The sequence below is a fragment of the Scatophagus argus genome, chromosome 6, assembly GCF_020382885.2.
Source record: "Scatophagus argus isolate fScaArg1 chromosome 6, fScaArg1.pri, whole genome shotgun sequence".
NCBI classification, from domain to species: Eukaryota; Metazoa; Chordata; class Actinopteri; family Scatophagidae; genus Scatophagus; species Scatophagus argus.
In genome coordinates this window covers 17,355,504-17,378,733 of record NC_058498.1, presented here as the reverse complement: position 1 = coordinate 17,378,733, position 23,230 = coordinate 17,355,504, and the positions used below count along the sequence as shown (strand labels likewise).

At 38.6% G+C, this 23,230-nt stretch overlaps 2 protein-coding genes across 4 annotated transcripts; both read left to right on the top strand.

Moving 5' to 3' along the window:
- The first annotated feature begins 1,489 nt into the window (after positions 1-1,489).
- On the top strand, positions 1,490-3,397 carry LOC124061025 (granzyme B-like). Its single transcript, XM_046392523.1, has 5 exons — positions 1,490-1,650; positions 1,742-1,901; positions 2,169-2,298; positions 2,571-2,798; positions 2,888-3,397. The coding sequence occupies exons 1-5, from the start codon at positions 1,593-1,595 to the stop codon at positions 3,044-3,046; spliced, it is 735 nt and encodes a 244-aa protein (XP_046248479.1). The 5' UTR covers positions 1,490-1,592; the 3' UTR covers positions 3,047-3,397.
- A 4,397-nt stretch (positions 3,398-7,794) lies between these two features.
- Positions 7,795-16,715, top strand: LOC124061024 (granzyme B(G,H)-like). Of its 3 annotated transcripts, none has more exons than XM_046392520.1 (5): positions 7,795-7,952; positions 8,113-8,272; positions 8,405-8,537; positions 9,025-9,252; positions 9,377-9,943. In XM_046392520.1, the coding sequence occupies exons 1-5, from the start codon at positions 7,895-7,897 to the stop codon at positions 9,533-9,535; spliced, it is 738 nt and encodes a 245-aa protein (XP_046248476.1). In that variant the 5' UTR covers positions 7,795-7,894; the 3' UTR covers positions 9,536-9,943. The 3 variants fall into 3 exon arrangements, with proteins under 3 accessions (XP_046248476.1, XP_046248478.1, XP_046248477.1); XM_046392522.1 differs by lacking the exons at positions 8,113-8,272; positions 8,405-8,537; positions 9,025-9,252; positions 9,377-9,943 and adding exons at positions 14,783-14,942; positions 15,075-15,207; positions 15,968-16,195; positions 16,320-16,715 and having other exon boundaries at positions 7,806-7,952; XM_046392521.1 differs by lacking the exons at positions 7,795-7,952; positions 8,113-8,272; positions 8,405-8,537; positions 9,025-9,252; positions 9,377-9,943 and adding exons at positions 14,462-14,622; positions 14,783-14,942; positions 15,075-15,207; positions 15,968-16,195; positions 16,320-16,715.
- The last annotated feature ends 6,515 nt before the right edge of the window (positions 16,716-23,230 follow it).

The following is a 23,230-nucleotide window of genomic DNA, read 5'->3' as shown; positions in this document are numbered from 1 at the left end:
TTTTATTGTTGCCCTTTCCCTCTCTTCTTAATAAACATGTAATTTGCACTGTGATTGATGTTTTTTCATAGCTGTTATTACATTCCCTCTTTCCTTGTTGCTCCATCCAATGGTTAAACCAGTCAGTCCTCTCAGCCCCGTGGTCCCCATAAAAGTGACAGGATAACCGTAAAGGCCTTGTTCAAGTTCCTTTCTGAAACCCCTTCTGCATTTCCCATTACTGCCCTGGACTCCAGGAGCTCACATCCCAAAAACCTGTTCACTCTTTTCCTTCTCATCTTCCCCCACCTCCTCCTCTTTCGCCCTTCTTCAACACATGAAATCTCTATTGTGCATCATTCAAAACAATTACAATAAAGTTTGTGACTAAAAAATGAGAGGGACATACTTGAGTCTAGACTGAGGAAGTGATGTAACAGACATATCTTTTCCCTGTGGTCAGTAAGCTGCATATTTTAGGCTCAACTACACTGCAAGAAGGGGAATAGGTTATAGCCAGCATTACTTGTGTCATAAATGTCTTCATATCTGTTAATTAGAGCTTCATTCACATTTGATCAAAAGATTTTGCTCTGAGTTAGCAGCAAACCTTTCCTTAATTATTAGGTCTGCAGAGCTCACAAGCTATGAACAAAAAATTATGAATTGCATTTGAGTTATGTTACACATCATGTTTCCTAATAAATAAATAAAATACTATCCGAAATATTCCTTTACTAAAGTATAGAGCTGGTTCATAAAAATGCAGTCTGCCGCCTGATCTCTTTTTCCCTCCGACAGAATCCTAATGACTTCTTCATTCCTCCGGTAGCTGAGGGGTTACATTTCACTTTAAGTTCCACGAACCACACTTTCAAACAAATCCTATTTTTATGCACTGTCTTATGACGTGATAACATCAGAATAATGTTACCTTTGGGGCTGTGTGACAGACATACCGGCTCCTCACAGAAAGCCACGGCTTTGAAACTTAAATGCCTATAGAGAGCTTCAAGAGTGAGTGGTACCACAGAGGCATCATTGGACAAGTTATGACCAATCATATCACACTTCTCTACACTGGTCTGATATGTGCTTGAGCTTGCACTATTTGACCCAGTTACAACTTAACTTGCGGTCATGGACAGAATCTAGTGGTTGCTTTTCGTGTGATATACATTTATAGAAAATTAAATCAGGCAAGATGTTTGTAAAATGGTCTACAGCTAAAACAAAAACAAAAAAAAAGCTTACATGGTGGCCTCATGCTTGACTTGAGGAATCAGCAAAAATACACTCATATTCAGTCAGTATTTGTGTCATGGCTGCACATTCTTATCACATTCATATCCTCATCCCAGCTTAAATTTGTTGCATATGGTGTATGTAATGATGTAATGTACTGTATGTATGCTGTGTGTAACATACTTATATGTAATTAATTACACATTGTCTGTGACTATAAATTTGACATAGGCATCCCCCTCGTGACACATTTGCATGCGAAACCACACCGACAGTTCCCCTCACTTCCTATCAGAAAGTATCTAAAGACTGAAATTGTCAGTGATGTGCTACTCTGGTTCAAAGCTGAGTTGTGCTGTGATCTCACCATGTTTATCCACTGTACACTGGTTATGCTGATATTTGCACTGACTCTTGATGGCCAAGGTAAGTTAAGTATACATTTATATATACATATACATACTGTATGTGTGTGCGTGTATGTGTATCAAGGACAGATCTGTTTATTTTATACCAGTTGATGCAGGAAAAGTCATTGGAGGTCACGAGGCTGTGCCGCACAGCAGGCCTTACATGGTGATTGTGTTAAGACACATGGACAACGGCCAAACAATGAACTGTGATGGCTTCCTTTTGAATGAGGATTTTGTGATGACTGCAGCCCACTGCCAAGGCAGGTTGGTTTAGCACACTTTATCTCCTATCAACAGCGATGATGTGAGGAATTCTTGAGTATCTGATAGAATGTCCCAACAACTTAGACTCATGCACTGAGTTGAGTTGAAATCGCACTAATACGTGATATCCATTTGTCTTATACTTCATGAACTATGACTTAAATCAATTCTCTTATTGAGATCTTATCTTCTGTTATCTAATTGGTCTCATAAAAACTAACAATTTCTTTATTCAATAATTTCTTGCACTGAATTTTGTCATTTCAGGTCCTACACAGTCCAATTAGGAGTTCACAATGTCCACAGTAACGATATACAGGAGATTAAGGTGGAACAAGCATTTCCACATAAAGACTACAATTCAAATTCTATAATGAATGACATAATGCTTCTTAAGGTAAGAAAGTTGTAGTTAATAGCAAAAGTGTGCTTTTGTCTATTTTCATGATTTCCAATTTTGGTTTCTCCATTAAGTTATTTGTTAATGCTCTACTGATTTAATCAAATGCAGGCCTGAAAAACTGTGTACATGTATATCAATCTACAACAACTAATCAGGAAATATATATGACAATAGTCAAATGTGACCACTGGAGAAATTTAACTGATTTTTAATTTCTTATTTTTAACTTAATATTAATATGTTTTAATCTCTCCCTGTTCCTCAAGTTGGGCTCCAAGGCAAAGTTCAGCAAAGTAGTGAAACACATTTCTCTTGCTGACCAGAGTGATGATTGTCTGCCAAAATCATGCATAGTCTCTGGCTGGGGACTAACAGCTGAGAACAATAAATATTCATCGACTGTACTCATGGAAGTCAACGTAACACTCACTGACAATCAGCTGTGTGCTGAAATAAACTGTTACTGCTCTGGGGGAGAGAAGGGACCGGGAAAGGTATGTACACAAGGAAACAAACATTGGTCATCAATGGCACTTAATTAATTATATTAGTATTAATTGTAGTACTGCTTGTGTACTTCCAGGGAGACTCTGGTGGTCCGTTGGTCTGTGAAGATGGAATAGCATATGGGGTGGTGTCCTTCAGCACCAAAATAAGCCCATGTGACCAGAAAATCTATGGCTATACTAAGATTCCTGACTACATAAACTGGATCAAGCAGACCATTAAAATGCATGGTTAAGATGTAATACATGAAGCCTGTTTTTTGATCAAATCACATGTTTTTTTTGCAGTATTTCAGTTTGTTAGTGTAAAGCTTGGGGAGCTCATAATTGAGATGCTAATATCAAGACTAATTCTATTTACATGGCAAGTACATTTTTTGTCAATAAATATTTTGCAAATAAGTATTATGCAAATTACAAATTCAAACCAAACAGTTTTTAATGGTTAAACTTTAGGAAGATAATCACTGCACACAAATAAAGTGTGGCTTAAAACATGAAATGCGGATTTAATTCTTATTAAAAGATGTGATATGTGTGCTCTTAAACCTGTGTGTCATCCTGCTAATAAATATGTTACAACATTATATGCATTAAATACATTACTGCTTTGCCCAGCCTCTCTTAGACTCAATTAAAACACAAGACAGGATGCTCTAAATGTGTGTTTTCTTCCTTCTTCCTTCTACCTTCCTTCTTCATTTGAAACTATTCAGCTACTCTCTCAGCATGTTCTCACTCTTTACATTCGCTGATGCGAGCCAATTTATACAATTAAAAAAAAAGACAACACTGCCTCCTCTTGATAAAGTGTATTGATGCAGGAAGATGTTTCACTACTTGAAGCTGAAGCCGAAACCTCTCTGTTTTATAAGCTCTAAAGCTAATCGGGTCTTTGCTAGCTGTAATTTAATTTTTAAGCAATAAGAATTTAGTGCTGATGGGGGACAATGATAAAGAAGCACAATTTATTTCCACTGTAAACTAATGGTTTTGAGATTATTTAGAAATTAAATAAGATGCTTTTGTTTTATTATTATTCTACATGGAGACTAAATTTATTCTGTGTGTGATCAGATAGCTCATTTATGTTGATTTTGTTATCTGATATGCAAGTTAATTCTAAAATAATCACATCTGGGAAGTTATATCCTCAAAGTTGTACTTTAGGGAGGGGCAAGGGTGACTATGGTTTCTTTTGAAAATAATAATAATAATAATAATAATAATAATAATAATAATAATAATAATAATAATAATAATAATAATAATAATAATAATAATAATAAAATGAAAAACATTACACTAGTTTTATGAACCAAGAGAGATTTTTATGTAACAATTTTGTAGATTGCCACCCATTAAGACTGGTAAACCACAGCGAATTCAAATGCCCAACTGAGAGAGAAGGTCTAGATAAAAGACTTGCAGTCTTTTAAAAGGTTTAGATTCACAAGAGGTCGATCACAGGAGGTAAACATATCCAGAAAGTTTAAGACACAGGAGTGGTCAAAAAGACAAGCACAAATCAAACAAACAAACAAACAAGCAGGAATCTTCACATGAGGTGAAATTAGGGAATGCAAAGGATGGCCAATGTACTGAAACTTTTATAACAACATTTATAGCAAACTCCCCAAAACACTGCACCAACTTATGGCTGGTGGGCGTAGGCCACTGTTGTGGAAACTCTCTGCTGCTGTTGAAGAACGAAATAGAGACTTCTACCGGCCGACAATGTTTTTATTTTCTTTGCAAAGAAAAGGTCAATCAACACACGAGCGGTCAGAATGATGAAAGTCCCCGAGCATGGGGAGATCTATGGTATGTTTCTTGCACCTGGGATATCCTGCAGGGCTTGCATACAGGCGAGGGGTTTAAGGGATCTAGACATGAAAATTTAAAGCACAAAAGGACCTGGTATATTGGTGAGAAAGCAGAATGTGGGGCATCTCAAGTAGTTGATCACAAAGAAATTGAAACTATAATTAAAGCCCCTAAAACCTTAGCAGGTTGCAGGCAATGTTGTTGGCCGAGACCACAAAACCAAAAAATAAGACAGTGAAAACACGGAAATCTCTCCTACTTGCCTTGACAAAGATTTGATTAACCAAAAAGTGCTGCAGAACCTGGTGAACATGGATGTGTATCTCCTTATAGAGTAGATGAAAATGCCATCCAAATAAACAGGTTCAACATGTCAACAACACGATTGGTGAGACCAAAAGGCACAACCAGACACTTGAAATGTTCATTAAAAGCAGTCTTCCACTCATCACCCTCCCTAATCCCCAACAAATGATATACATTTTGGGGACTAAATTGGTATAAACCTGAGCTTTTTTCAACAATTGCAAAGGAAATAACTTGGTGGGGATACCTGTTCCTAGTGGTGATAAGAGGATTCCATCTCCCACCAGAGATGAAGTGCGAATGATCCCAGTAACAAGGAAGCCATAAATGTGTTCCTGCATTGCAGAACTGACAGCAAGTACAACCCTTGGGGGAAGACTTACTGGGAAGTTAATGAATTCCACAGTCATCTTTCAATCCGCCAGTGAAGGAGAGGGTGCTAGTGAGCCAAACAATGGCAACCACAGATGGCACTGGAGTGTCAGAAGTGTCCTGCTTTTCCCAACTGCAAATCAACTATTTTTATTTATTTATTTATTTATTTATTTATTTTTATTGTTGGTTAAGAATGTGAAGGGCAAAGGATTCATCCTAGCCTCATAAGACCTCAAATAATGACAGGAGACCAATGTGTGATATACTGCTCACATCTTAGGAAAAAGCAAGGGTTTATTGGATATTAATCTATACTTCTTCTTGATTACAAAGCAGATAAATGATACCACAGCCTTTCAAGTGAATGTGACATATTTGACGTGGAAAGACTCACAGCAAACTAAAATCAGATACTGCTAAATAAATATTCTCTTCAAAATAAACAACAATAGAAGAAACGGAATAGCAAGAATGTAAGGCTTACAGCATGTGCAGGCCTTGGAAGGGATGTTTGAAAATGTAGATATATGTATATGAATTAAAGCACTCAACACTGTCTGACCTGAATTTAAATATACGCAATTATCCAGGGACTTTGATCTTTAGGCAGCAGTAGAATGTCTGAGGAAAGAATAAACCTCCAAAAGCCACAGCTTACCTGTCATATGTGCAAGAGCATTTATAGTAGCTGTGAGCGAGTGTGTCTGCTAGATGTGTCTCCCTCTGATGGTCCTCCAGCCTTTGCCATCCCATTCCCCATGGACAACAGCTTTTTGACTCTATCTCCAGTTTTGAAACTCCTTCAGCTATCCATCTGCAACACGACAAGTCCCGGAGAACTGAGGTTCCTCTCACATGCACGTTTCAGTAGAATTTGCTTTTGTCTTTAATGACATCAAACCACCCCCTTTGATTTATCTCCCTTCATCGATCAGTCCTGTTTCCTAGAAATTACTTTTAAATGCAAATAATTTGCAACAGCAAATACATTCATAAACATAAGGCTGATAAATTGTGTTTTCTATTGACATAATCAGGAGATGTGATGAAATATTGTATGTGAGAAGTTGCACATGACACATTCATTGACAACATATTTTGTGGGGAAAAAAACAAAAACAATAAACAAATTAACAAAAGGTCAGACTGACAGACAGAATGAGTCCTGGAATTTGGACGTCCCCAATGCAAGTCTGGACAAAGTGCCATTTCCACTCCTGAATCCTTCCCATTCGCTCTCAAGCAAAGTATCACGGACCAGCCTGGCATCTCTAACCCCACATCTGCTCTGCGATCAATTCAATTACTTTTGCATATTTAAATGTTTTGTTTTCATGAAGAAAGCAAAGAAGAGGGGTTTCATTCTGGCCTCCGAAGTTACATTTCAATCAGGAGAGACTAATAATAAAGAAAAAAGAGAGGTGATCGAATATAGAGAATTTATTGTTTACAGAGAAATAAACTTTGCCTCTTAGATCCCAGCAAGAAATAGATCACCACGGCAAACAGTGATGAATAGGGTGCTTCCAGATGAACGAGACTTCCCCCTGGAGCCTAGAAACTGCTGATGGTGATGATGACTAGCGGCTCATGGAAGGGAACTTGGAACTGGGGGGACTGACTGAAGATGCCAGGCATCTGCAGAGATGGTGGTGGAGGGGTGGAGGTGGGTTGCGGAACATCATAAAGCTGAAATGACAGCTGAATGACAGCAGAGAGGGAGTTAACTAGTGACTGGGTAAAGGAGTGATGTTGAGTAACACAATATTATTGAAAGAGGAGAAGAGTGACATAGAGGCGATTAAGGATCAGAGGGAACGACTGTGACTTGAAGGGCATGTGCAAAGATAGTTTTCTGACTGAACTATTGCTAAACCGTCATGTTTGAAACTAAGATCCGGAAGAAGGGGGGGAAAACAAGCTATGATACACTGCCATTCACATCTCAGGCAAAGGAAATGCTTATGATTTTAATCTGTACTTCCTGTTGATTACAAAACAGTTAAACCTTGCAACAGCATTTCAAACAGAACATAATTTATATGTCCTATCAATGTCAAAACTGTGAACTACCTTCTGGATGGGAACTTGGAATATCCAGCAAAATCATTATTGAGAATATTTGAGAAAATCTGTCATAAAATCACAATTCCCTTCATTTTCTCAATCATCAACTTTTATAAGGGGGTTATTTGGTAGATCTGACAGAATCAGCATTTAGATACTGTTACATAGTAGCTGTGACCTCAGAGAGTCTCACATTGAATACAAAATGCCAGTAGAGACCTTCAAGGCTGTATATCACACATATGCATCAATATAATGTCTCAAATGGTTCATGTAAACCACATTCACCAGACAGTATGAACTTCATTTCGCACAATCTAAAGAAATTAGACTTCTGACAAGTTCTGGAGTTGATCGAAGTCTGAATGTGCTCAAAGCCACATCATTTGCATATGCAAACTACACAAACACTTCCTTCTCTTCTTGATGCGAGGAAGCATTTGAAAACTGAAATCAACAGTGATATACGCCACTGCTTTTGAGTAGCTCAGCTGGACTGTGATTCCACCATGCTAATCCTCTGTAAACTGGTAATACTGATACTTGCACTGACTCTGGACGGTCATGGTAAGTTTTATACCATAGTATGCTGGACTGTTTCACACAGGGTTTTGTAGAACAGGGATGAGACATACAATGCTGACTTTCTTGATAAGTTGCTTTAGTTTCTTTAGTCAATATGTGTATAATGTTTATATGTGTTTAGTGTGTCCACTTTTGTTTCCAGTTAATGCTGTGGAAGTCATTGGAGGTCACAAGGCTGTACCACACAGCAGGCCATACATGGTGATTTTGGAGCGAAAAATGAGCGATGGCAAAACAAAGTACTGTGACGGCTTCCTTTTGAATGAAGATTTTGTGATGACTGCAGCCCACTGCCAAGCCAGGTCAGAGTGACTTTAATTTAAAATGCAACAATAGTTGGTATATATTTTGCAAAGATGATTCATGAATTATGAACATGAATTATAAAATCAATCATTTTAATGTTTTTTATGAACATGATTTTGTCATTTCAGTAACTACACAGTCCTCCTGGGTGTTCACAATTTCCATAAACAGAATGGGGTACAGAGAGTGTTTGTGAAAGACGCCTTTCCACATGAAGACAACAGTGCAACAGAGTATTCAAATGACATAATGCTTCTTAAGGTAATAGAAAAATAATTGTATTTGGAATCAAGGAATCAAGGAACTTTATTGTCATACCAGCTCACATTCATATGTTTATGGCACGAAATTAGGACTCAGGTCCCGGGAGCAGTAGGTAGACTATAAGAATATAAAAATATAAAAATATAAAATATAAAGTATGAGGTAAACAAAAAGTTGAATAAAATAGAAATATCAGCTAAATAAAAATAGAATGTAAAAGAATATAAAACTAGACATTTAAATAAGCTAAACAATTAAATAAAGAAGCCGGTTTTAGCATATAGCAGCATAAATATGCATGTGCAAGTGTGTGCAAGTATGAGGTAGTCCAGAAAGTAATCCTTAATATTGCACTTGTGGTATTGCACTTGTAGGGTAAAATGTTTGGTTTTACCATTGCCATCATTTCCTCTATTGAGTACATTAATTAGGAGGAGCACTAAAACATGCAGACTGAAATTCTCTTTTTTTTTATCTCTCCAAGTTGAGCTCCAAGGCAAAGTTCAGCCCAAATGTGAAACCCATTTCTCTTGCTGTCCAAAGTGATGATTTTCTGCCACAATCATGCATCGTCTCCGGCTGGGGATCAACAGCTGACAACAATGGATATGAATCGCCTGTGCTCATGGAGGTCAATGTGACACTTGTTGACTTTGAACCTTATGCTGAGAAACACCTGTACTGCTCCGTGGGAGAGAAGGGACCAGGCTGTGTACGTACATGTTTGTATCATAGCATGAATAAACAAACATTTATCAACAATAATTCATTTTTGATAATGAGTGTAATTAATTAGCTATTGAAACAATCACTGCATACTATTTGTGTGCTTCCAGGGAGACTCTGGTGGTCCGTTGGTCTGTGAAGATGGAATAGCATATGGGGTGGTGTCCTTCAGCACCAAAATAAGCCCATATGACCAGAAAATCTATGGCTATACTAAGATTCCTGACTACATAAACTGGATCAAGCAGACCATTAAAATTCATGATTAAGATGTAATACATGAAGCCTGTCGCTGATCAGTTCAAATCATTTGACTTCATCTAATTTCAAGTTCATACCTGAGATGCTAATATCACGGCCAGTTCTGTAGTGATGACACTGTCAGATTAAACTCTGGACTTTGCTTTGAGGAAAATAATGCTTTTTATGTTACTAAATGATACAATAGTTTTGAGTCAAAGGACAGTGACACATAATTTGCTTGTTTATGTTGTGGCTTTTTTTTTTATATATTAGCTCTGCTGCTAAATCCAACGTTGTATTACTTGAAACACGTTGTTGCTTTGTGCATCATCTATTGGAGTTAATCAAATGAGAACATACAATCTTCTAAGTTTGTTTGTTGTACTGTTTGTTCTTTCTCTGATGAGCCTGAATTAAATCAACAGAAAAGACAAGACTGCCTCCTTGTGAAAAACATGTATTGATGCATCAAGTTGAAGTTCAGTTTTCACTTCTTCAAGTCAAAGGTGAAACTCTCCTTTCATTTGTAAGCCGAAAACCTTATCTTTGTCTGCTTTTCATCAGCCTTGCTAATACTGTCACATATGGAGGAATTGGGGAAATTAAATAGATTAGTCAGACCACACAAAAAGATGGAAAAGAGATCCTTTTACTTAACACTTCTGTAGGTTGCCATCTTATGTTATATCTGTGGATTGCTTATATCTATTTAAATTGACGGGCAGGTTTTCAGAATCTCAGAATTCCTTTATTAATCCCTGGAGGGAAATTCTTGTTTTTACAGACATTGCACATGCAGTATTCCCGACCAAGAAAGGAGAAAAGTGCAGAGTATAAAAATAGGATAAACAAAAAACTAAAATCTCAAGTACAGGTATTTACAAAAAACTGTATTCAAATTTTTAAGAAAAATTTAAAAATACAGGTATGTACATGTGTAAAAGAGCCAATATGTACATTGTATATACAAGTGAGTGTGTCCGTCACAGTGCTGAGTTTAACAGTTTGATGGCGACAGGCAGGAATGATTTCCTGTGTCGCTCTGTGGTGCATCGTGGCAGTATGAGTCTGTTGCTGAACGAGCTCCTGCAGCCGATCAGCACCTTGTGGAGAGGGTGAGAGGGAAGGTCCAGTATAGTTCTTATTTTGGACAACATCCTCCTCTCAGACACCAGCGTCAGAGAGTTCAGTTCCTCTCCCACAACATGGCTGGCCTTCTTGATGATTCTATTGAGTCTGTTGGTGTCCCTCACCCTCAGGCAGCTGCCCCAGCAGGCAACGGCATATGTGATGGCACTGGACACCACCGACTCATAGAACAACCTCAGCATCATCCTGCAGGTGTTGAAGGACCTCAGCCGCCTCAGAAAGTAGAGGCGACTCTGGCCCTTTCTGTAGACCATGTCCACGTTCTTGCACCAGTCCAGTTTGTGGTCCAAGCACACCCCCAGGTATTTGTATTCTTTCACCACCTCCACAGTGGCCCCTTTGATGTTAATAGGGGTTACTGGATCCTTAGTCCTCCTCAGGTCCACCACCAGTTCCTTGGTCTTTGTCACATTGAGCTGTAGGTGGTTTTTCCCGCTCCATGTGACAAAGTTGTCCACTACCGTCCTGTACTCTCTCTCATCCCCCCCAGTAATACACCCAACCACTGCAGAGTCATCAGAAAATTTGTGAAGATGGCAGGTCTCTGTGCAGTGCTTAACGTCTGTGGTGTAGATCGTGAAGAGGAAGGGAGAGAGGACGGTCCCCTGTGGAGCCCCGGTGTTGCTGATCACTTCATCTGACAGGCAGCACTTCAGGCGTACATACTGTGGTCTGCCCGTCAGATAGTCTGCGATCCAGGACACCAGTGGGGCATCCACCTGCATCACTGTCAGCTTCTCAGCCAGCAGAGCCGGCCTGATGGTGTCAAACGCACTCGAGAAATCGAAGAACGTGATTCTCACAGTGCTTGCCGGCTTGTCCAGGTGAGTGTAGACTCTGTTCAGCAGGTAGATGATGGCATCATCCACTCCAAGGCGGGGCTGGTAGGCGAACTGAAGGGGATCCTGAAGTGGTTGGACCATGGGCCGGAGCTGTTCCAGGACGAGTCTTTCCAGGGTCTTCATGATGTGTGACGTCAGGGCCACAGGCCTGTAGTCCCTGGGGTCGCTGGGACGCGGCGTCTTCGGGACAGGAACGAGGCATGACGTCTTCCACACCACGGGGACCCTCTGAAGACTCAGACTCAGGTTGAAGACATGATGGAGTACTCCGCTTAGCTGGGGGGCACAGGCTTTCAGGACCCTGGGGCTCACACCATCTGGGCCTGCAGCTTTGCCTGCACGGAGTCTCTGCAGCTGTCTTCTCACCTGGTCAGCTGTGAAGGTCATCGTTGGGGTGATGGGTGGGGGAGGAGTGCTTGTGGTACCCGGGTGAGAGTGGTCCACCCAGGCTTCTGGGGACGAGGTGTGAGCGAGGCCATCCAGATGGAATGTGGGTGGAGGGAGAGAGGCTGGAGTGGCTGGTGTGGCTGGTTGCTGCAACCGTACTGCTGAGGAGTCGTTTGAAGTGTGAATTGGGGTCCCTGTGTCGAATCTGTTAAAAAACTGAATCAGCTAATTCGCCCGTTCCACACTGCCATCAACTCCTCCGCTGTTTGGCCCGTAACCTGTGATGGTCCTCATGCCACTCCACACCTCTCTCGTGTTGTTCTGCTGGAGTTTCCACTCCAGCTTCCTCCGGTACCTCTCCTTTGCCTCCCTGATCTTTATTCTCAGGGTGCGTTGAATACTTCTTACAACAGACACCATCCCACTTATTCATAGGTGTTTATATTTATAGACTGGAACCTCTCTGTCCCATTCCGCTGTCAATGATGTTTATGAAAGGGTACTAAGACAGCCTGGTGCAGAGATACAGCACTCATTAAATACACTAGAAACACACGTGGAATCAACTGAGTTGGAGCAGATAATCACAACGGCAGGAAGTGGGAGAGTCTGCACTAACAGACAAAAGACAATTCTCACTTCAGCATATGAAGCACTTTCAGTTGACAATTAATCCATGAAGCTTCATCCAGATGTGCCCCAACCCTGAGACTTACACCCTGGTTGACTCACCACCACACCTGACATATTTCATCCCCAATTTGCTCTACTTTCTACTTTCTTCATAATCAGTCACATTCATCAGGTCCCTTTACTATTTACAAACTCTCTTTTGACACATCCAAAAGCCTAATTAATTCATTCCTATTTTACTTGCCATTCCAATCAACTACTTTTATTTTGTTAGTCAAGAAAGTGAAGGGCAAGGGATTCATTCTGGCCTCTGAACTGATGTGATGGGAAAGAATGACAGAAAACAAAGTGTGGTATATTGCTTTTTCATATCTCGGGAAAGGAAATGCTTCATGACATAATATATACTTCCTGTTGATTACAAAGAAGATAAACGATGAGTCAGCATTTCAAACGCATGTGACCTACCAATAAAACAAAAACCATAAGACAAAAAGCAAACTGGAATCAGAGACTGCTAAATACTGATTCGTTAACAAGGAATTAAAATGGAAGAAATTTTGACTAAATAGCAAGAATGTAATTCTTACAACATGTGCAGGCCTAAAAAGGGATGCATTAAACATTAAAATATATACACTATATAGACAAAAGTATTGGAATGGGGCTGTTTTTCAGGAGTTGAGGCCCTTACCTCGAGAGAAGGGGAATCTTAATGCTTCAGCATCAGCAAATACATTTATAAGGGAAGTGTAAGGCTGACTAATTATGTTTTCTATTAACATAATGAGGACACATTATTAAAGAAAGTATGTGACAAGTTGCATATTAGTGAAACATTCATTAACAACATATTTTATGTCTTTAGTGGAACAAAAAAGGGTGCTTGTCTAAGCTTACGCAGAGTGGTTTTGTTGATTTAAAGTAATAAAAAAAAATCCCATTAAAAAAAAAAAACATTAACTAAAGTATTGCTTGTTGCCTGACCGAACTGAACCACTGGTCAGCCTGAATGAGTCCTGGAATTTGGACATCCCCAATGCAAGTCTGGACAAAGTACCATTTCCACTCCTGAATCCTTCCCATTCACTCTTAAGCAAAGTATCACAGACCAGCTTGGCATCTCTAATCCTATATTTCTGCTTTTCAATCGATTCAATTACTTTTGCATATTTAAATGTTTTGTTTTTGGTAACAAAGAAAGCAAAGGGCAAGGGTTTCATTCTGGCCTCTGAACTCACATGTTTGAAAATAAGACCTGCGAGAACAAGAAAAAAACAAAGTATGATATTCTGCTATTCACATCTCAGACGAAGGAAATACTTTATGGTTTTACTCTATATTTCCTGTTGATTACAAAGTAGATAAACTCTGCAACAGCATTTCAAGCTAATGCAACAATCATCACTGTCTGTCCTCTGTTGCATATAGTCAAGAGGCATATCCTCTGGAATCATCTGCAGCAGTGTAGGCGATAATAGATTTCCTGAATGCCTCTCCATTGGTGCCAGTCAAGTTTTCAGATACGTGAACTGGTTTTTCTGTTGCAATGAACATCATTATTGAGAATATTTGTTCTGTACTAGCTCCAAAAAAAATTGTCATAAACTCACAATTCCCTTTCGTTGTCTCAATCATCAACTTTTGTAAAGGGGTTATTTGTCAGATCTGACAGAATCAGCATTTAGATACTGTTACACAGTAGCTGTGACCCTAGACTGTCTCGCATTGAATACAAAATGCCAGTAGAGACCTTCAAGGCTGTATATCACACATATGCATCAATATAATGCCTCAAATGGTTCATGCAAACCACATTCACCAGACAGTATGAACTTCATTTAGCACAATCTAAAGAAATTAGACTTCTGACAAGTTCTGGAGTTGATCGAAGTCTGAATGTGGTTCAAAGCCACATCATTTGCATATGCAAACGACACAAACACTTCCTTCTCTTCCTGATGCGAGGAAGCATTTGAAAACTGAAATCAACAGTGATATACCGCACTGCTTTTGAGTAGCTCAGCTGGACTGTGATTCCACCATGCTAATCCTCTGTAAACTGGTAATACTGATACTTGCACTGACTCTTGACGGTCATGGTAAGTTTTATACCGTAGTATGCTGGACTGTTTCACACAGGGTTTTGTAGAACAGGGATGAGACATACAATGCTGACTTTCTTGATAAGTTGCTTTAGTTTCTTTAGTCAATATGTGTATAATGTTTATATGTGTTTAGTGTGTCCACTTTTGTTTCCAGTTCATGCTGGGGAAATCATTGGAGGTCACAAGGCTGTACCACACAGCAGGCCATACATGGTGATTTTGGAGCGAAAAATGAACGATGGTAAAACAAAGTACTGTGACGGCTTCCTTTTGAATGAAGATTTTGTGATGACTGCAGCCCACTGCCAAGCCAGGTCAGAGTGACTTTAATCTAAAATGCAACAATAGTTGGTATATATTTTGCAAAGATGATTCATGAATTATGAACATGAATTATAAAATCAATCATTTTAATGTTTTTTATGAGCATGATTTTGTCATTTCAGTAACTACACAGTCCTCCTGGGTGTTCACGATTTCCATGAACAGAATGGGGTACAGAGAGTGTTTGTGAAAGACGCCTTTCCACATGAAGACAACAATGCAACAGAGTTTTCAAATGACATAATGCTTCTTAAGGTAATAGAAAAATAATTGTATTTGGAATCAAGGAACTTTCACACTCACATTCACATGTTTATGGCACGAAATTAGGACTCAGGTCCCGGGAGCAGTAAGTAGACTATAAGAATATCCATCCATCCATTTTCTATACCGCTTATCCGTCAGGGTCGCGGGGGAGCTGGAGCCTATCCCAGCTGACTACGGGCGAGAGGCGTGGTACACCCTGGACTGGGTGCCAGTCAATCGCAGAGCATGTTTTTGGTATTGTGGGAGGAAGCCGGAGTACCCGGAGAAAACCCACACAGGCACAGGGAGAACATGCAAACTCCACATAGAAGGGCCCAGACCGGGATTCGAACCTGGAACCCTCTTGCTATGAGGCGACAGTGCTAACCACTGCACCACCGTGCCACCCCACTATAGGAATATAAAATATAAAATATAAAGTATGAGGTAAACAAAAAGTTGAATAAAATAGAAATATCAGCTAAATAAAAATAGAATGTAAAAGAATATAAAACTAGACATTTAAATAAGCTAAACAATTAAATAAAGAAGCCGGTTTTAGCATATAGCAGCATAAATATGCATGTGCAAGTGTGTGCAAGTATGAGGTAGTCCAGAAAGTAATCCTTAATATTGCACTTGTGGTATTGCACTTGTAGGGTAAAATGTTTGGTTTTGCCATTGCCATCATTTTCTCTACTGAGTACATTAATTAGGAGGAGCACTAAAACATGCAGACTGAAATTCTCTTTTTTTTTATCTCTCCAAGTTGAGCTCCAAGGCAAAGTTGAGCCAAAATGTGAAACCTATTGTTCTCGCTGGCCAAAATGATGATTCTCTGCCACAATCATGCATCGTCTCCGGCTGGGGATCAACAGCTGACAACAATGGATATCCATCGCCTGTGCTCATGGAGGTCAATGTGACACTTGTTGACTTTAAACCTTGTGCTGAGAAACACCTGTACTGCTCGCTAGGAGAGAAGGGACCAGGCAGTGTACGTACATGTTTGTATCATAGCATGAATAAACAAACATTGATCAACAATAATTCATTTTTGATAATGAGTGTAATTAATTAGTTATTGAAGCAATCACTGCATACTATTTGTGTGCTTCCAGGGAGACTCTGGTGGTCCGTTGGTCTGTGAAGATGGAATAGCATATGGGGTGGTGTCCTACAGCATCAAAACAATCGCTGGTGACCAGAAAATCTATTGTTATACTAAGATTCCTGACTACATAAACTGGATCAAGCAGACCGTTAAAATGCATGATTAAGATGTAATACATGAAGCCTGTCACTGATCAGTTCAAATCATTTGACTTCATCTAATTTCAAGTTCATACCTGAGATGCTAATATCACGGCCAGTTCTGTAGTGATGACACTGTCAGATTAAACTCTGGACTTTGCTTTGAGGAAAATAATGCTTTTTATGTTACTAAATGATACAATAGTTTTGAGTCAAAGGACAGTGACACATAATTTGCTTGTTTATGTTGTGGCTTTTTTTTATATATTAGCTCTGCTGCTAAATCCAACGTTGTAATACTTGAAACAGGTTGTTGCTTTGTGCATCATCTATTGGAGTTAATCAAATGAGAACATACAATCTTCTAAGTTTGTTTGTTGTACTGTTTGTTCTTTCTCTGATGAGCCTGAATTAAATCAACAAAAAAGACAAGACTGCCTCCTTGTGAAAAACATGTATTGATGCATCAAGTTGAAGTTCAGTATTCACTTCTCGAAGTCAAAGGTGAAGCTCTCCTCTCATTTGTAAGCCGAAAACCTTATCTTTGTCTGCTTTTCATCAGCCTTGCTAATACTGTCACATATGGATGAATTGGGGAAATTAAATAGATTAGTCAGACCACACAAAAAGATGGAAAAGAGATCCTTTTACTTAACACTTCTGTAGGTTGCCATCTTATGTTATACCTGTGGATTGCTTATATCTATTTAAATTGACGGGCAGGTTTTGACTTGTTACAACAGACACCACCCCACTTATTCATAGGTGTTTATATTTATAGACTGGACCCTCTCTGTCCCATTCCGCTGTCAATGATGTTTATGAAAGGGTACTAAGACAGCCTGGTGCAGAGATACAGCACTCATTAAATACACTAGAAACACACGTGGAATCAACTGAGTCAGAGCAGATAATCACAACGGCAGGAAGTGGGAGAGTCTGCACTAACAGACAAAAGACAATTCTCACTTCAGCATATGAAGCACTTTCAGTTGACAATTAATCCATGAAGCTTCATCCAGATGTGCCCCAACCCTGAGACTTACACCCTGGTTGACTCACCACCACACCTGACATATTTCATCCCCAATTTGCTCTACTTTCTACTTTCTTCATAATCAGTCACATTCATCAGGTCCCTTTACTATTTACAAACTCTCTTTTGACACATCCAAAAGCCTAATTAATTCATTCCTATCTTACTTGCCATTCCAATCAACTACTTTTATTTTGTTAGTCAAGAAAGTGAAGGGCAAGGGATTCATTCTGGCCTCTGAACTGATGTGATTGGAAAGAATGACAGAAAACAAAGTGTGGTATATTGCTTTTTCATATCTCAAATGCTTCATGACATAATATATATTTCCTGTTGATTACAAAGAAGATAAACGATGCGTCAGCATTTCAAACGAATGTGACCAACCATTGTAATCAGACCAACCAGATCTGACAGAATCAGCATTTAGATACTGTTACACAGTAGCTGTGACCTCAGAGTCTCGCATTGAATACAAAATGCCAGTAGAGACCTTCAAGGCTGTATATCACACATATGCATCAATATAATGCCTCAAATGGTTCATGTAAACCACATTCACCAGACAGTATGAACTTCATTTCACATAATCTAAAGAAATTAGACTTCTGACAAGTTCTGGAGTTGATCGAAGTCTGAATGTGTTCAAAGCCACATCATTTGCATATGCAAACTACACAAACACTTCCTTCTCTTCCTGATGCGAGGAAGCATTTGAAAACTGAAATCAACAGTGATATACCGCACTGCTTTTGAGTAGCTCAGCTGGACTGTGATCCCACCATGCTAATCCTCTGTAAACTGGTAATACTGATACTTGCACTGATTCTGGTTGGTATGTATTTTGCAAAGATGATTCTTTTACCATGACAGAAAATCAAGCCTTTTAATATTTTTTATGAACATAATTCTGTCATTTCAGTAATTACACAGTCCTCCTGGGTGTTCACGGTTTCCATAATCAGAAAGGGATACAGAAAGCTTTAAAGACGCCTTTCCACATAAATTCAAATGACATAATGCTTCTTAAGGTAATAGAACAAAATAATTGTATATGGTTAATTAAGAGGAGCACTAAAACATGCAGACTGAAATTCTTTTTTTTTTTTTTAATCTCTCCAAGTTGAGCTACAAGGCAAAGTTCAGCCAAAATGTGAAACCCATTTCTCTCGCTGGCCAAAGTGATGATTTTCTGCCACAATCATGCATCGTCTCCGGCTGGGGATCAACAGCTGACAACAATGGATATGCATCGCCTGTGCTCATGGAGGTCAATGTAATTAATTAGCTATTGAAGTACTCACTGCATACTATTTGTGTACTTCCAGGGAGACTCTGGTGGTCCGTTGGTCTGTGAAGATGGAATAGCATATGGGGTGGTGTCCTTCAGCACCAAAATAAGCCAATGTGACCAGAAAATCTATGGTTATACTAAGATTCCTGACTAAAGAAATTGGATCAAGCAGACCATTAAAATGCATGATTAAGCTGTAATACATGAAGCCTGTCGGTGATCAGGTCATATCATTTGACTTGATCTAACCTCAAGCTCATAACCGAGAAGCTCAAGTCTTTGTCTTCTTTTCATCAGCCTTGCTAATACTGTCACATATGGAGGAGGAATTGGGGAAATTAAATAGATTAGTCAGACCACACAAAAAGATGGAAAAGAGATCCTTTTACTTAACACTTCTGTAGGTTGCCATCTTATATTATACTTCTGGATTGCTTATATCTATTTAAGCTGACAGGCAGGTTTTTACTTGTTACAACAGACACCATCCCACTTATTCATAGGTGTTTATATCTATACAATATGAGATTTGTCTGTACCTGCAGTACCGCTTTTTTAATTTTATGTGCTTCCCACTCCTGGCACAGGCCTAATCATAATTAAAGTAAAATGATTAACTTCTTTATCTGCATCCACAGGTAACAGTGCAGATAATGATGGTTTAAGTGGCATTGGGCCTGTTAATGCTTAGAAGTGAAACACACCTTTTGAATTCAGTGACTCTATCAGTTTACCTTCAGCACCACCATCAGGCAGGCTGAATTTTTACATGTCTGTATTAGTGACTCCAGTCCGTTAAACACACATCCAGGTAGCATGTGCATTCACACTGTATACTGTATTCATATTTACACAAATAATAACGAATGCTCAAAACCCATTTGGAAAGTTTGGTCAATAAACAATAACTGATTTTCCTGTGTATTTAGTTAAAGAGGCAAACATTATGACTCAATGTTGAAACCAATTTATGACCTTGAGGTGTAATTCTTCTGATGACTCCCAAGCTTTCTACCCCAAAAATTAAAAATCCAATCATAGGCCAGGACACAGAAATAATTTATATTTACTGCCAGAATTGGTGTGAAGCTATGTTCAGGAAGTCTCTTTTGAGGGTTGCTGCCCCCTCATGTGTCTATCACCAAGTGGCCTGTCCGATGCTTTTTACTGAGGAGTCCCTTAACTAGCCACTCTACAATAATGACCTGATTCATCCAACGCAGAACCTACTGCTAGTTTTGCTGTAAATGTATCAGTAGCTTTGATGTAACTTGGGTGTCCCCCATCGTTATGTAGGTAAATATGGGTTTTGACACAATTGTGTAACAATTTTATCTACATGTTGTATATGCCTTCTGGAATTGTTAGAAATAACAATACAAATGTATTTGCTGAACTACACACATTGCTTCATTATTGATTATTGCTTTAATAATCCTGTGGTGGTGCAAGGTTACAGTTTTCCTGGATATCAATTGAGACATTGATACTTAAGCTTTAAGCAAATGATGCAGTTGCTTCTGATCTTTTCCTTATTTGAGTAATCAAGCATCATGTTGCAGGACAGCACAAGCACATTTTTGACTCAGTGATGGATAATTTTAGGTCTTAAACCACTAAATTAAAATGAACACAGCAAAATCATGAATCTATTTTTCTTTTTCCAATAGGTAGACTTTGATTTGATGGCGTGTTGATCACTTATCACCCTGATAAATGAGGGGGAGTGCTTTTAGAGTCCTAACAAGGTATGATGAGGACTTTTCATATTTCATGGTAGCTGCATAATAACAGTGGAAACATCACATAACAACTTACTTTAGTTTCATCACTGGGATACTCACCATATGTGTCATACAGTAGCTGGCCACCTCTGAAGTGCATCTCCAAATGATCTCACCGTCTATTTACCTTGTTATCACCAAAATTGTCCACAAGCACTTCTAAATTCTTATCTGAAGCTAATAAAATATTATATTTATGGACGTTTGTGTATTTTCTACAGACACCAACTGTGCAAAATCAGGGTAACTGATATTTGGAACTGGAATACTGTACATTTGCAGCAAAAATTTAAATTGTAGTGCCAAAATTTAGAATAATTAGTGATGGTATGTAAGCACATTTAATCAAATACCTTAGTTAAGTATAATAATTTATTTAGCACTTTCAGACTACAAACACAAAATATAAATTAACTATTATGAATAATTATGATGTATGATTATAGACTGAACTACCCAACCGTATCTTCCAGTATCCTCTTTGCAACCAATCAGATAGTGATATGTGTGGGATATTGAGTGATTTCAGCAATAATTTCAGCAAGCGAATGCTACACTGAGAGCAGTTTGGAACAGATGCTTATTAGAAATTAGTTCCACCTTGAGTAAATGATCAATTTTGCTGACTAACTCTGAAAACAACAGATAACAAAGCTGCTCTTGTATTTTAGCATAAGAATTTAATTGATATGAATAGAATGGTAACATGTGTTTTGTTGCCTTATACTGGGTTTATCCCTAATTTTGTTATTTTTCACAGCCTGTTGACCTTCTTTACAGCAGACATTCTGATTTGTTTTTGCAGAACAGGCGAGTGGAACTAATAATATTAACATTGGCTCTGCATAAAAAACCACCTGGGCCCTGGAGATGACTCACCTGAAATAGAATACAGCCACTTGTGTTTGGAAAAAGGCCTCAAAAGATAACCAGTGCTACCATTTAAAATTTACATTGATGTGCACATTTGCTCATGTACACTTTGGAAATACTTTGCTTTTTTCATATTTCTGCTTTGTACTTCTTCTACGACAAGTTTTTACTTTTCAGATTTGAGAGAGTTCACACAGGGCACAGTGTAAAAAATATGTTCACTTTCACAGTAATAATATTCCAACAATGATAAATACAGTACGCTATAACACTAGAGTAATACAATACTTTAAATACATTGCTTGCATTACATTTTATTAGGATGGACTGATGTATGCTATGATGCTTTTTGAGTATAAAGTCTTAATACTTCTTCTTCCTCCTATGGGGATAACATTAGTGGTTGTGCACCATGTAGTTTATCTGTTCCTTATCTCCCAATGGAGTATTAACATTTTCTTTTTAGTTGTCTTGAACAATGCTACTGAAAAAGGCCTTTGCCAAGGTTCTGTATCTTCAAGATGATGCTTTTCTACCTTAATCCACTAGATGGTGGCACTTAATCTTGACAAAATCCCTCACAAAGCACTTGGCTGCTGCATGCAATTTTCTGTATACTCTGGTTAACTTTACAGTTGAGAGAAACTGTCACAAACTTTCAGCAAACATTCTATTATAAATGATGTTCAGAATAACGGTGTATGGCTTAAAATTGTGTAAATGAGTTAGAATGACAAACAAGCTATTATCATTAACCAAAACTGGTAAAGTACTGAAAGCTATTACAATGCAAAACATTTTTATTTTAACATTTTTAAATATACAACTGCAGGCTACTGAGCAGACATACAATCAGATACACTTGCAATAAGCTGTTTTGAAAATGAGAATTTGAACTCTCACTCCACCTAATGCATTGGTGCAGGCAATGGAGATTAGAAAGTTAACAGCACAGTCTGTTTAAAAATAGAAGTAGATGCTGCGGCAGTAAGTACTCTAACTTCTGAACTACCTTTTTTCTACTTCAGTACCTCCTACACACAAATACACCTCATGGCTTCCTGTGCTACACCGCAGTTTTCCATTGTGGCAGATTTGAGCCTGTCAAGTTTCACTGACAGATTTAGTCCAGCAAGAAGCTGCAAAATTGTCCTGTCGACATATTTAAAAAGATTACATATACTGGACAACTGTGTTTATACAAAGCACAAACAAAACTAAATTAAATTACACTAAAAAAAATCAAAAAGCAATGCTTAGTTGTTGCACACCTGTTGATTTAATGAGTCAGAAATTGACCTGAAAACTTCTGGTCAGTAAAACAATCAGCTAATTACAGAATAAAAATGTCACGTGTGGAATGTCATGTCATGTGTGATGAGTTTGACCTTCAAGTATTCCAAACTATAAATGTTTTTTGTTATTATTATTATTTTTGCCATGTCATTTTTGTAATTTTCATCAGTCTGACAGGAGGGGGCACTCTAAGCAAACCTATTGCAGGCTTCCTCATGCAAGTTGAAGTCTGGACCAGCACCTCCTTTGAGAGGTTCATTGACTGCATCCTACAAGTGCTGTGTCCTACACTTGACTCTCTGTTTGATGATGATTGCTATTCGGGGGCTGCAGCTATGCGGGGACTTGGAAATTTAATTCTCCTGTGGTCGAATGTGACAGCGTGTTTATCTCAAATGACTATTTATTTATGATTATTTATTTTACTGCATAACACAGATCAATGCATGTTTGAATACCAATAGATATCCACAGATAACAATTATATCCTCTGGA

Coding starts and splice junctions, on each gene's coding strand:
- LOC124061025 (XM_046392523.1), top strand. CDS start 1,593: ATGTTTATCCACTGTACACTGGTTATGCTGATATTTGCACTGACTCTT. Junction 1,651..1,741: donor ACTGACTCTTGATGGCCAAG/GTAAGTTAAGTA, acceptor ATTTTATACCAG/TTGATGCAGGAAAAGTCATT. Junction 2,799..2,887: donor GAGAGAAGGGACCGGGAAAG/GTATGTACACAA, acceptor GTGTACTTCCAG/GGAGACTCTGGTGGTCCGTT.
- LOC124061024 (XM_046392522.1), top strand. CDS start 7,895: ATGCTAATCCTCTGTAAACTGGTAATACTGATACTTGCACTGACTCTG. Junction 7,953..14,782: donor ACTGACTCTGGACGGTCATG/GTAAGTTTTATA, acceptor TTTTGTTTCCAG/TTCATGCTGGGGAAATCATT. Junction 16,196..16,319: donor GAGAGAAGGGACCAGGCAGT/GTACGTACATGT, acceptor GTGTGCTTCCAG/GGAGACTCTGGTGGTCCGTT.